General features: G+C 38.5%; 1 protein-coding gene across 1 annotated transcript; it reads right to left on the minus strand.

Annotated features, from left to right (window-relative positions):
- Positions 1-692: 692 nt before the first annotated feature.
- On the minus strand, positions 693-14369 carry LOC138164730 (legumain-like; the record flags this gene model as incomplete). The annotated part of the gene is made up of 9 exons (XM_069092701.1): positions 693-805; positions 1250-1420; positions 3343-3543; positions 8136-8225; positions 8314-8432; positions 9270-9336; positions 11822-11884; positions 12712-12787; positions 14269-14369. Coding segments are annotated over 9 exons (960 nt in total), but the record flags the coding sequence as incomplete, so codon positions are not given.
- Positions 14370-14555: the final 186 nt, after the last annotated feature.

Here is a 14555-nt window from a genome sequence, read left to right on the forward strand (position 1 = left end):
GAATACTATTATGCTAAGAAACAAGCAGGATGCTTTCAGAAAAACCTGAACTGTGAATGACTCAGCTAACTGCAAGACAATGTTCCAAGACAATTCTGAAAGTTGTGAGGAAAAATGTTACCACTTCCAGAGAAAGAATTGGTAAAGTTTGAATACAAACTGAAGCATTATTATAATTATTGTTATTGGGGGGGAGGGGTTGCTGTTTCTTTTTGCAACATGGCTAACAGAAATGTTTTACATGACTGCACATGTATAATCTATATAAAACTGCCTTCTCAAGGAGAGAATTTTCACAACTCAAAATTTTAACAATGAATGCCAGAACATTTTTGTTTACATGTAATTGAAAAAAAAGAGAGCCGATGTTCCCAAAATAAGCAAAATAAATTCATTCTGATAAGAATCAGCCCAGGATTCTTAAGAGAATAGCGGTGAGCACAGCTAGTCCACCACAAGGCCTATAATGAAAGCCTTGAAGTATACGCGGTAAAAGCTGCTTGAGCTTAAACTCTGCTGGCATAATCTTCATGAATCCAGGATCACTCCCATGCTACAAAGCAACATCAACAAGGGGCTGTAGTGGATGATGTAAATATATAGTATTTTTAAAAGAAAATCCTGTAATCTCTACTAGTTAACTTTAAAAAGCAAAGACTTTTCTCTGGTAAGTAAACCACTGAACACTATCCCCTTTTCCTTTTAAGGGAATATTAATTCTCCAAATACAAATTTACCTGTCAAGTGGATGAGCTCCTTCACAAAGATTGACAAACACATATAACTGTCGGAGAGCATATTCATGCTGGAATAAAACAGATTTTTTTTCTTTTTAAAAACCAAGATTAAGAATTATGTTAAATACAGAATATTTCTTAACTTTATTATGAATCAATCATTTCATTATACAGCCACTTTATCTAAAGTGCTATTATGGACAGTAGCCCAATAAATCTGCCCCCTTCTATGGCAAATGACTGTCAAGCAAAAATACATGACTGAATGACAGTAGGGGTCAGAAAACAGTAACTACTCCACAGTATATAGATAGTACAAAAAAACAGCATTTTGGTGGCTATGAATTCAATCCCCAAGTTCTTTACAAAGCTCTCTTTTCCTTTCCAATATACTTTTTTCCTCAAGTTAAAAACAAAACAAAATGCCCTTAAGGAAAACATTCCATATTTTCAACTGGATAAATTTTCCACAATGAACTGATGTGACTTGAACTTAACAACATGTTACTTACTATGGGCGAGTGCCAGTTAAAACAGTGGGTCCTGAAATAAGTCACAGCCTCCTCGTAGCAATCATAGGATGTGAGTGTCCATCTCTCAGAGAGCATTTTCTCAGTCTCAACACTGGATGCAGTCACTACTGATGCAATTTGCTGTACAACCTTCTGAATAAGGTTTCTAGCCTGTGAAGAAATTGTTATCTGTAGGATGTAGTCTAAGAGACCTTTAGGGTAGGTAAGTTTCTGTCATTTATTTCCTACAGTGGCTAGTATATATCAAGGCAAATAGGCATTAAACAGGTGCTATCAGAACAGGATTAAAGAAATTTTCTGAAGGTTTCTGACACGTATTTATAGAAACTTGTGAAAAACAGGTTTTATCTGCCAGCATAATAAAAACGTAAATCCTAAATAACCTAAGTACAAAGAGATCTTGCTTTAAGACTCCAGGAATTCCTAGAGTGTCATAAAGCAATGGGCTCTAATGTGATGCACTAACTATATAGTACTAATTTCCTCTCTCTGGACACAGACAGAAACTATCAAATGAAGTTGCTCATGGAAGAGAGAAGTCTTAAGAATTGAACAATGCTTGAGCAGGAAATTTTAAGACTATCTAACCCAACCAACTTATTTTAGCAAATGAAACTAAGGCACAGAGAAAGAAAAATACTTGTTCAAAGTCATACAGCAAGCCAGTACTGAAGTTAGGACCTGAACTCATTTCCCTTAAGTTTCCTCTGATAATCTTTTCCCTGCGCTGCATTTCTAACTTGTCTAAGACTTCAGCTTTGGTTATGAGCAAGAAATTTAAAAAAAAAAAAGGAATGGCCTCTGTATAAAATAAGCTCTTAAGTTATCCAACATAACAGCAAGATGGCATTTCTATAGTTGCCAATGAAGGCAAAAGCCAATTTGCCTATAAAAATTGAGGATGAGGGGCAGCCAGGTAGCACAGAGAGTAAGAGCACCGGCTCCAGTGTCAGGATGACCTGGGGATCGAATCCAGGCTCAGACACTTAGCACCCACCCAGCAACACCTGGCCGTGTAACCTTGAGCAAGTTACCTAATCCCAATTGCTTAGGGGCGGCCAGGTGGCTCAGCGAGTAAGAGTACCAGCTCCAGTGTCGGGATGACCTGGGATCAAATCCAGGCGCAGATACTTAGCACCACACCCAGAAATAACTGGCCGTGTAACCTTGAGCAAGTTACTTAACCTCGGTAGCTTAAAAAAAAAAAATTGAGGATGAGAAGTTATTCTCACTTTTGAACAGGTAAGTTATGTCACTTCATTTCAAAAAGAATACATTCAAACATACTTAACGGTAAAATCACACAAAAAACTAAAATTATTTTTTAAAAAATAACTGGGAAGGCATATCGGACTCTTTCCCACTCATATGTAATATTTATCATGATGACACTGGTGTATGTGGGTTGGTAAAACATGTTGGCTAAAAGCACAGCAAACGCCATCATCCAAAGTTCACACAAGTCTCTCTCTTGGGGTTCTTTTGGCAACAAAGTCAAATCTGAAAAGTCATTCTGTTAACTCCAATTGGTATTCATAGGCTAGAGAAAACTAAAATCTAGTCTCCTAAATGACTACTTACTTTTAGGTTTTTTTTGGAGGGAGAGAGCTTGAGATACCGCTATCAGTTCTTGAGAAGACCAGATTTCTTCCAAAAGAATTTAAGCATGATTGGTTGTCACAAATGGTAGTGAGAGAAGCAAAGCAATGTCTTCTTCAAACACTCAATGAGAATCAGCATTAAAGATGATCACGCTCAAGGGCCCCTGCAGCTTGGCCACACTAAGAACTGTGGGAAAACTTCCTGCTTCTCTACTGTTCCACTCCTACCATGTTTAAGATCAATCTACTTACTAAAATTGAAGTCAACTACTGCTTCTCATTAACCTATTTTGATAAGAAGTGCCAATACCTTGTTTCAACAACATGACTCTTCTCATGATGAGATTGAAAAACGATGTTTGGGGGTCCTAACACAATCAGGTAAGTTGAGATGTATATCTGTATGCATTTACATTATGTTCTGCCCAGAGATATCTTGGAAAAAGTACCTGAAAATGATCATGTACTTACCTGTAGATGTGCCTGCAACTTATCAGCAATTTTCTTAGATTCATTTGCATCATTAGTGGCCATTAATTTCCTTTTCAGAATTTCAACGGGGACATCAGGGCTTGGAGTGAGGTCGTGGTGTTTCACAGGTGGCAGGGAGATGGGAGAACTGGCTTGGTGTTTCATTCCCTGAAACTGCATCACTTTCATGTGGGAGATCGTCTGTATGACAAGAAAAGGAGTCACTTTTCCTTGAAATGACAGCTACGTCCCAGCTTCTAGCCTGACCCCAGCCAGAGGCAGCTTTCCAATTTACCCCACAGACACCCTTCATTTGGGAAACCAAGGTGCCAGTCCCTCAAAATGCGCAACCATCCTTCAAATGGAGCCGGGTACAAACATCAATTCACTGCCTAAAATGTTTCAGTAATTTTAAGCTCTAAAAACAGCAAACCACTAAAGTTTTCCCCTGCCCAATGTAGTTTTTTCAAATAATTAAAAAAATAAAAAAGGAGGGGAGGGAAGCAGTTGATCTTCATGAAGAAGTGAAAGTGAAGCTACTGGTCCTGCTGTAAAGCCCAGCATGAACTATGAAATTCTTTCCAAGAATTGGACCTGCTCATCTAGCCACATTTACTATCCAGTCCTCAATGAACAACAGGAGTTTGCAAGACAAACAGTCGCCCAGTTTGTATCCAAGATCAGAGCAAAGGTTGCTGGTCAAATTAATGATCTTAGCATCAAAACCTGGACCATGAGCCAGATCTAAATAGCTATGGTAATTTTCCTCCCACCCCCCTCCCAATGCAAGGAATTACATTCTACCTTTCACTCTGTCCCTCAAAATTTTGTCTTTTGTCTCATTCCCTCAAGGTCAAGCTGGGTCTCTAATTTTCATTATACTTTCCATGGTAAACAAAGACAAAATAATGAATAAGTTATATATATGGGTGTATATATATTTACTGCACTTTACTTTTTACAAACTACTTTCTGTGTAACAACCTCAGGAAACTGGAAGTACAAGTATAATTAACTCCATTTTAGAAATCAAGAACTGGGGGGCAGAGTCAAGATGGCAGAGTAGAAGCAGGTCCTCTGCACTGCTCTGGCTACCACCTTCCCCAATTCGTGTAAGTGGGGACTCTGAACAAAATTTGGAGCTATAGAACCCACAAAATGACACAGAGAAGCTAACCTCCAACTGAGGACAGCCTGGAAGACTGGCAGGAATCAGCCAGCACAGCACTCTGGGTGCCAAGCCCAGCTCCACACCGAGGTTTTAGCCCCAGCATGGGCCTGACCAGCCACTGGCTGGAGGGACTCCAGATCACCAGCAGCTTTGGCGGTCCAGAGTTAACACATAGATGCTAAGAACAAAGTGAGAGGTCAGTGAACTGTGGATCTGGGGACCCAGTAGTTGGGAGTGCTTTTGTTTTTGCCGAGCAAGAAGCCGCGGAGCCCCAGCTGTGCAACCGCTCCCACATGGCAGCTTCAGCTCCTGGCCTGCAGGGGGACCAAGCAAACAGTCTGAGGGGTAATCACTCTTGCTTTAACCTGCTTGGATCTGGACTGCAGTCTAGGGTGGAGGTCCTGGGGTGTGTGTCCAGCTTGCCAGGGCATGTGGAAGTCTCAGAGAGGGCACCCATCTAATACCTCCAGCAGCTAAGAAAACCCCAGCGTTTGGTACGAAAGTCCCCTGTCTGGTAGCAGAGTCCTACTGTGGCAAAAAGCCCAAAAGTCAAGTAATTGAGTGGCAACATGATCAGGCAAAGGAAACAAAGCACACAGAAGAACCCAACATTAGACTCCTATTTTGGGGACAAAAAGGAGCAAAGCATGGAACAGGAGGAAGACAGTGAAGTCAGAACTCCTGCACCAAAAGCTTCAAAGGAAAATACGAGCTGGTTACAGGCCATAGAGGACCTTAAGAATCAGATAAGAGAAGTGGAGGAAAAATTGGGAAGAGAAATGAGAACAATGCAAGAAAAGAAATGAGAGTCAACAGCCTGACTGAGGAAAATAATACCTTAAAAAATAGACTGACTCAAATGGCAAAAGAGGCTCAAAAAGGCAATGATGAGAAGAATGCCTTAAAAAGCCAAATTTGCCAGATGGAAAAAGAATCTCAAAAGCTCACTGAGAAGAATCATTGCTTCAGAATTAGATTGGAGCAAATGGAAGCTAGTGACTTCATGAGAAATCAAGATGCTGTTAAACAGATCCAAACAAATGAAAGAATAGAAGGCAATGTGAAATATCTCATGGAAAATAGATCCAGGAGAAATAATTTAAAAATTACTGTACTACCTGAGAGCCATGATCAAAGAAGTAACCTAGAAATCATCCTCAAGGAAAACTGTCCTGATGTTTTAGAACCAGAGGGCAAAATAGAGGTTGAAAGAATCCAACGATCACCTGAAAAAGATTCCAAAAAGAAAACTCCTAGAAATATTATTGCCAGGTTCTGAAATTCCCAGATCAAGGAGGGAATATTACAAGCAGCCAGGAAGAAAACAATTTGAATATTATGGCAACACAATCAGGATAACCCAGGATCTGGCAGCTTCTACACTGAGGGCTTGGAATATGATATTCCGGAGGTCAAAGGAACTAGGATTAAAACCAAGAATCACCCACCCAGCAAAACTGAGTATCATGTTTCAGGGCAAAATATGGTCATTCAGTGGAATAAAGGACTTTCAAGCATTCTTGATGAAAAAAAAACAAACCAGAAAATTTGACATTCAGATACAAAAAGCAAGAGAAACATGAAAAAGTAAACAGGGAAAAGAAATCATAAGGAACTTTGATAAGTTGAACTTTTAACTTATGAAAGTTGAACTATTAACATTCCTACAGGGAAAAACAGTAATTGTAACTAATGAAACTTTTCTCAGTATGAAAATAATTGAAGGGAATAGAAATATATATATATATATACATATATATGTCTATGAGGGTATATGATCATATGAATACATATGTGAATGTGTGCATATATGTTTACAGGTACACGTAGATAGAGGCCACAGGACCAATTTAATAGGAAGGAATGATACTTAAAAGGTAAAATTAAGAGGTGAGAGAGGAATATAATGAGAGGAGATGGGGAGACAGATTGGGGTAAACTATCTCATATAGAAGAGGCAAGGGGAAATCGTTACAATGGAGGGGAAGAATAGGAAGGCAAAAGAGAATGGGTCAACCTTATTCTCACTGAATTTGGCTGGGGGAGGGAATGAAATACACACTAAACAGGGTATCTCACCCTACAGGAGAGTAGGGGGGAAGGGGATGAGAGGGGGGATGACGGAAGGGAGGGCAGGCTGGGGGAGAGGGAAGTTGGAAGTACCCACTTTTGAAATGGTACATTTGAAATGAGATCAAAGTAGAGAATAGAACAAGTGGGAGGGGTAGGAAGGAGGGAAATATAGACAGTCTTTTACAATATATCTATTATGTTAATGTTTTGCATTAGCTACCATGTACAACCTATACTGAACTGCTTATCTTCCCAGTAAGGGTGGGTAACAAGGGAGGAAGGGAATAAATCTGGAATTCAAAGATCTAAAATCAAATGTTTAAAAAAAAATTATATATATATATATTATTAGTGTGTATATATATATACTATTATTAATACTATTTTACACGTAATTGGGAAATAAGATATACTGTCACTGGGGCACAGAGATCCACCTGCCCTACTGGAAAAGTCGAAAGGGGTATGGGAGAAAATATGGGAGAGAGCAGAATGGAGGAGGGGATATCCTGTGGGACTGCTATTTTGGGGCGGTGGGTAGGGGAAAAACGGGGAGAAAATTTGCAACTCAAAATCTGGCAGAAATGAATTATGTAAATCAGAAGTTAATAAAGTATTTGAAAAATGAAAAAAAAAATCAATAACTGACTCATAAAGAAATAAAAGAGCTTGCTTACAGACACACATCCAAAAGGATAAAATCTCTACCCAAGTAAGAGTCTGGGGGCTGGGATTACATTCCTGGCCACTAGAACTGTGTGGCTTAGACATGTGCCACTTGAATCAGGTTTTCCAGTGACATGAGCAGGTGACTCATGGGGGTAGAGTGGGTAAAGGGATTATATTTACCACTTCACATATTTATATAGCTTACAGTCTAGTTGGGGGTTATAACACAGATAACCACAATTCAAAATTATAAGTAAGTACCTAAGTAAAAAGAAAACAAAACATGAGGACGAGGGAGTGTGTATATGGATGGGGAAAGTGATTACTGATCAGCAAAAGCTTCCTAGGAAACATAGCACTTTAGAAATTGGGCAAGAATTCCACAAGGGAAAGGGACAAAGATGGCACGGGGGGCAGTACTAACATAGGTGGAGCAAAAAGCTCGTGGTGTCCTAGAAAGCAATCTGAAACCACCCTGCCACCAGGTTAGCCCCAAAAAGATAAAGAGATTTCAACTAAGGACAAGATAAACTGTATGGTATGTAACTGTAACTGGCCCCATTAAAAATGGCAAAACAGACCTTTTCAGAGACAGCTGAGAAGACTTGTACAAACTGATGCAAAAATAAAGTCAGGAGAACAATTTACAAAACAATGAAAAGAAAGCCCTAGAGAACTAGTCAGAGTGATATTAATTATCAGACATGTTAGCCACTTCCCGACAGAGGAGAAGGCTTTGCTTTTCTTTCGCTTCTTGCTCCTTACCTACAATTTTTCCTGTCTGGGTGAGGTAGAAGGGAAAAGGAGCCTAGAGATGAATTTGCAAAAAAAACAAAACAAAACAAAACAAAAGGAAAATATTTAATGATGCCAATATTACCTTGTTTCCATACTGCATGACGTGACTGGTATTTGTATGCTTTTTCACTAATTGAAACTGCTTATGCAGAGTCTCTTTAGTCAAATCTTCCTACAACAAAAAGACAAAATCACATTTCTTAGCATGTAAATAATTACAAACATTTGGATGAACTACTTGACTCATGTAAAGAACCTACCACATCTGAATCTTCCATCCAGTTGACACTATACCAATCTCCCAGGAAAGTACCTCTGTCTTCATCATAGTAACAGGCATAGGAAGACTCGGCAGGATTGGCAGCAGTCGTTGCATAAACTATATAAAGATTACATTTTTATGTATGGTTCATCCTTTGCCACTGGAAACACCTGGAACTTAAAACTCTCCTTTCAAGCCCAGTCAGAACAAATACTGAAATTACAACTTCAAAAGAGGTTTCTAGAATCTAATTTTAACAACTACTATTTATTCAGCAGAATACTTTTTGATAGTCATTGAACTAGTCCATATTCATATATGGAACGAGCTGTCAGAAGACAGCTTACATGAAATATTCTTACATGAGATGACATTTTTCACAAGTATGGAAGACATAAAAAGGTCAAGCTAGTGTTTAAGAAAGCCTTATGTAGTATTTTAAAGAGTGATGTCCTAAACTTAAATAAATAAAAATTTGAATTTTTAAAACAATGCTAAAATTCATAAAATGAAAAAACCATTCTATAGAACACGTGGACATAATCCACATATAAATTATGTGACCGTGGCCAAGGCATTAACCTCCAAGTCTCCATTTCCTCACCTATAAGCTAGGAAAAAGAGTTTATATTAATTTTTTCAGATCAAGTTAATTTTTTTAATGAATAAAAACCTATTTTCTCTCCCTTCTACCCCCATGGTGAAAAAGAAAACTGAAATGACTATATGAAGAACACTATGAGAGCTAATTAAATATTAAGTTTTTATAATAATTACCATGGGGGGGCCTAGGTGGCGAAGGGAGTAAGAGCACCAGCCCAGGAGTTGGGAGGACCCGGGATCATTTCCAGCCTCAGATACTTAACACCCACACAAAATAACTGGCCGTGTAACCTTGGGCAAGTTACTTAACCCCAATTGCTTTAAAATAACAATAATAATAATAATAATTACCATCAATATTATCAGGCAGGTGGTTCATCATTGAGCCAGATTCACATGCTTCAATATAGAACACCATCTGCAAAACAAAATAACGAAATCTTCTTACCTAGAGGGAAATCTCAAATGTTAAACCCTTTTCAGGTTGCTGAAGATATGTGTGTGTCTTCATTAAAAGGAACATTGGTTAAAGTGAATCCCATTTAAAATAGGGCCACTACTTCATAAAAAATAGTTAGGGATATAAGTAAATTAGAAGGAACATGGAACACATCACCAATCAGACTTATGGACAGAAGAATATATGAATAAACAGTAGAGCATTATGAAATATAAAATGGATAATTTTGATTACATTAAGTTAAATTTTGTACTAATAAAACCAATATAAAAATTTTATAGACAATTTCTCAGATAAAGGACTCATATCTCAAATATATAGAAAATTCTGTCAACTTCATGAGAATATGGATCTTCCCCAGTTGATATATGGTCAAAGTACATGAACAGCCAGTTTTTGGATTAAAAAAAATATATCAAAGCTATATAATAAAATGCACATTAAAACAACTTTGAGGTATCTTACATCTGTGAGATTGGCTAAGATAACAGAAGGGGAAAAATGACAAATCCTGGAAGAGATGCAAAAAAATCAGGAAACTAATAGATTGTTGGTGGACTGTGACAACCACTTGAGAGCAATCTGGAATGAAATTATCCCACCAGAGTTCTAAAACTGTGTATACCCTTTTAACCCAACAATACCACTATTAGATCTGTTTAAAGGAAAAGAATCTAGATGTTCTAAAATATTTCTTATACTTTCTTTTGAGGGCAATTGGGGTTAAGTGACTTGCCCAAGGTCACATGGCTAGTTTTTGTGTTAAAGTGTCTGAGGGCAGATTTGAACTCAGGTCCTCCTGATTCCAAGGCCAGTGCTCTATTCACTGTGCCACCTAGCCACCACTTAAAATATTTCTAACAGCTGTCTCTGTGGTGGTAAGAACTAGAAAATGAGGAGATGCCCATCATTAGGGAATGGCTAAACATGTTGTGGTGACTGTAATGGAGTACTATTGTGCTGTAAGAAATGATGATCTAGCTCATTTTAGAAAAACATGGAAAGACTTGTATGAACTGATGCAAAGTGAAATGAGCAGAACCAGAAGAACACTAAATAGCAGCAACAATACTGTTCAAAGAGCAATCGTGAAAGACTAAGTTTTTCAGAGTATTATACTCAAATCAACTACAAAGGACCTATGAAGGAAGATGCTATCCACCTCAAAAAAAAAAGAAATGATAGAAGTATGCACAGTATGGTTTTATGTGAGAATGTGTGTGAGTATGTGTGTGTGTTCTGTGTTAAAGGGTGTCTTTCTCTAGTGTGGGGTAGAGAGGGATGGAGGGAGATAGATTAGAACTTCACATGGAGCAAAAAAAAAATACAGAATTTTTAAAAAGGCTCTTTAATGGATCTGTAGCTTCCAGATCAAACTAGTTTAGTATCTTTCAAAATAAAATAATTGTTATCTTGTTTTTAGAACACCATCATTTCACATCTCTGCCAATCACTTTCTTGTTCAGTTATTAGTCTTAGAGGAACTTTTATCCTGGGAAGTCCCACTCTCCAAGAGGGTTCTTTCTCCCTTTTCTCTGCCCCACCTCTAGTCCTGGAACCATGAACTGATCAATTTGGCCACTGTATCTAGATGGCATGTGTCAACATACTCCTTATGGCCCCACAAAAACACTACCCAAGTTCCTTTCAGGACCAAACTGCCCCTCCTTGCCACCACTATTCCCTATGTCTTGTTCTCAACCATTGGAATGTTGAGCTCCTTGAGGGCAAGGGCTTTCATTGCCTATGTATTCATATCCCCAGGTTTAAAACCAACCAGTCCCTCAGTGATTCAACTTTAGAAGGCACAGCTATAATCATGTCACACCACTGCTCAAAAACCGCCTTTAGAAGTGCATTTCCTGGCCTGGCATTACAACCGAGTCTCCACTTAGGTAGTACTACCACTGCTTCCTTATTCTCCTCATTTACTCTCTCCCTTTTATGCTCATCAAGCTCCTGCTAAGTGTGGAATATCCAACTCCCACCCATTTTTACATGATGAAATTCAAAGCATCCTTCCCAACCCAGGCCAATGTCTCTAATGTCTTCCAGGAAGCCTTCTTACAACCTCTAACTGGAAAGCACTAAACCCCTGCCTCTGAACTCTCATTAATTCCTCTTAACATTCTATTTTACAATAGTAGTTATGTGTGTGTGTGTAGGTGTATGTATACTAAATTATAAAGTTCCTAGGAGACAGGAATTGTTATATTTATCTTCATGTCTTTCACAATGTATGTACCTTAACACACACAACTAGGAATTTAATTAGGCGTCTTGACCAATACCGAAACCTGCCCTGGAAATGCATAGCGTTTAACAGAACACAAAGATTCTAGTTATATACAGCTATATATTAATTCTCCTACACCCTTCTACCACTCCCAGTGCTCCTACACTGTCCCCCCCCCAAATATTTTTTTACCAATAACGAGTTTACCTTTTTGTATTTTTTATGCTGGTGCATATAACGGATAGTCTTATTCAAATCCTTTACATGAAGCTGAAAGGCAAATATTACATCATTTAGATCAATAGGTCAGAATAGCATAAACTAAACTATTGTACATGTAATAGCAATATAATACAATCTGCTGGCGGCAAGTCTCTAAATAATCTCACTGAACAAATGTTTTTAAACATCACAGAACCACAGAAAGAGTAACACTGGTACGTTCATTTAAAGATGAGATTACAAGTAATGTCACTTGTTCCAAGTTCAAGTATCATAACTCAGTTTTGTTTCAACAGATAAAAGAGAAGGGAGGAGAGGCAGCAAGGTACTATTTACAGAAAGACCACGCTGCCTCTCTCTAGGACACCTGGGCCTACCACAGCCTTCCTTCCTGGTATATGCTGGTTATGTGGCCCTCACTAAGTCCCTTCCTCTTTGAGTGTTCCAAGAAACTCTGTAGAAGACTTTCAGCTGATAATTTTCATTGGTAAAGGGGAATTTCCTCACTAGCAGTTTCTTAGATCAATAAATCACAGTCCCTACTGCCCCTCCTCCCCTCAAAAAAGAAGTATGGGGAAGAAAACTCTTATTTGCTCCCAGTTACATTCCTTCTTTCCAGGGCAATAAGACACTTCATTCTATCCTTTCTACTGGAATAAGATGTTCTATAAGATAAATGAGGAAAGAAGGATAACTCTATGGAAAAGCAGTTTTTAAATTGTTTTGCAGCTTAAAACCTGTCCCTCTTATCCAGAGTGAAGTGACTTGATACTTTGTTTATTCTAACTATTAGAGTAAATGTTACTCATTTAATCTAAATGCCAGCCTGATTTTGTCTTTTTTCATTTAACTTTAAAAGATTCTGAAAGACTCACATCATCATTAGGGAAAGCCAAGAGTCCAGGAGCTCCATGATCAGTGAAGTAAACAAACACATGATCCTGGGGACCACTGCCAAAAGAAATCACCCCTCCTCATTAGGCTGGCTATGGCAATAAATTATGACATCTTGAAATACTTGCCACTTCCATTTTTAAGTTAACTTCACAAAGAAAATAGTCAGTCAAGAAGAAGTCTATTCAGAAAAACACACAACAAAAAGGGCCAAAACGGAACAATTAAAGTCACACCCAGCTCAGATTCTTCCTTCATACAGGCGCAATTCTGAATGATAGGGTAGTTTCCTTCTAATTCAAAGTTTTAAAATAAAGGCCTGGGAATGAAATAAAAAATGGGAAAGTTCATAATATATGGCAGAAGATTCATTCAAGAAACATTTAGTAAGTGCCATGGTGCCCTTTGGAATAAGGCTAATTAGACCATGGCAGAGCCTTCGGGTGGAGAGAGAAAAGGAGACAATAAACTTTACTAGCTAGGTCAGCCTCTGCCAACAAAGTAAGGGTCAATGGCTGGTCAGTAGCCAAAGACACCAAGTTAGGGAAGACAGGAGCTTTCACAATGATTAACAAGATTACAGGGCAGGTGGTGAAGTTATGAGGGTGGAGGTACAAGTCACAAGAACAGAATCGTGACCCAAGTGATCTAAAGACACTTGCAGGCTAAGACACACAATGAAAGAGAATATTAAATCAACGCTTACTTAAGTCTTAACTAATTGAATTATCAAATCATGGCACCAGGGGCTTGTTCTGTCATTACCACATGATTTAACAAGGGGAAAGTTTTAAATTACAGCAAGTGAACCCTTTCTAGGGGAATATACGAACAAAAAGATAAACAGAATGAGAAGGTATGTCTGGGATGCAATCTACACATCTAGAGGGAATATTTACATGATGAAATAAAAGAAACTATATGTTTACAATCTTTATCTATATATATGTAAACACATATATTTTCTTGTTGTTTGGCCATGTCCAACTCTACATGACCCTGTATCCATGGAGTTTTCTTGGCAAAGATAATGGAGTGGTTTGCCATTTCCTTCTCCAGCACATCCTCATTTTACAGAAGAGGAACTCAGGCAAATATGGGTTAAGTGACTTGTCCAGGGTCACACAGCTCATAAATAACTCAGATTTTTCCTGGATCCAAGCCCAATAAGTATATCCACCTCACCACCTAGCTGCCCTATATAACAGGTTACATAATTTTCAGTTCTGTGCAGTTTCTAGAGATTAACAATTTTTTTTAAAACTTGGTACCTATTAAGTGTTGGAAGAATAACAGAAAGGTATATCAAACCAAACTATTTAAGATTAAACAATAGTAGCAGATGACATACATAAAGTGCTCAAAATACTTCATCTACTCTTGAGTATGGAGCAGGCATATGTGGCTCAGTGGTTGAATGACTTAGCCAAGATTATAGCTCTAAAGTATGATGGTTTGGCCTTGAAGACAGAGGTATTTAAGCAGCTTTTCTAGGCAGTTAATAAATGCTTGTTGATTTCCATAAAACAATTTGTTACCTATTCAAAACTTTCCCAGATCCTTTATTCTTCACAGCCTCAGCATCTCCTCTTAACACAGCAAGGAAGTTTTCTGGGGTGACATCCTGTGTAAGAAGAAAGAGATGCAAACATCATTCTGCATCATCCCTGTGGCAGTCAGTACACCACAAGAGGGGCCCTGAACTGAGCCCAAGGGTGAGGCTGCATCTGATCCTCCCTGGAATTATGGGGCTAGTGTCCAATGAAGCCACAGTCTTCCCCTCCACCCTTCTTCCTTTATCCTTGGTCCCAAGTCCTGCCCTTGT

The sequence above is a fragment of the Petaurus breviceps genome, unplaced genomic scaffold (genome assembly GCF_028583685.1).
Source record: "Petaurus breviceps papuanus isolate PSGF00001 unplaced genomic scaffold, PetGlider_PUasm1.0 201931, whole genome shotgun sequence".
Classification (NCBI taxonomy): Eukaryota; Metazoa; Chordata; class Mammalia; order Diprotodontia; family Petauridae; genus Petaurus; species Petaurus breviceps.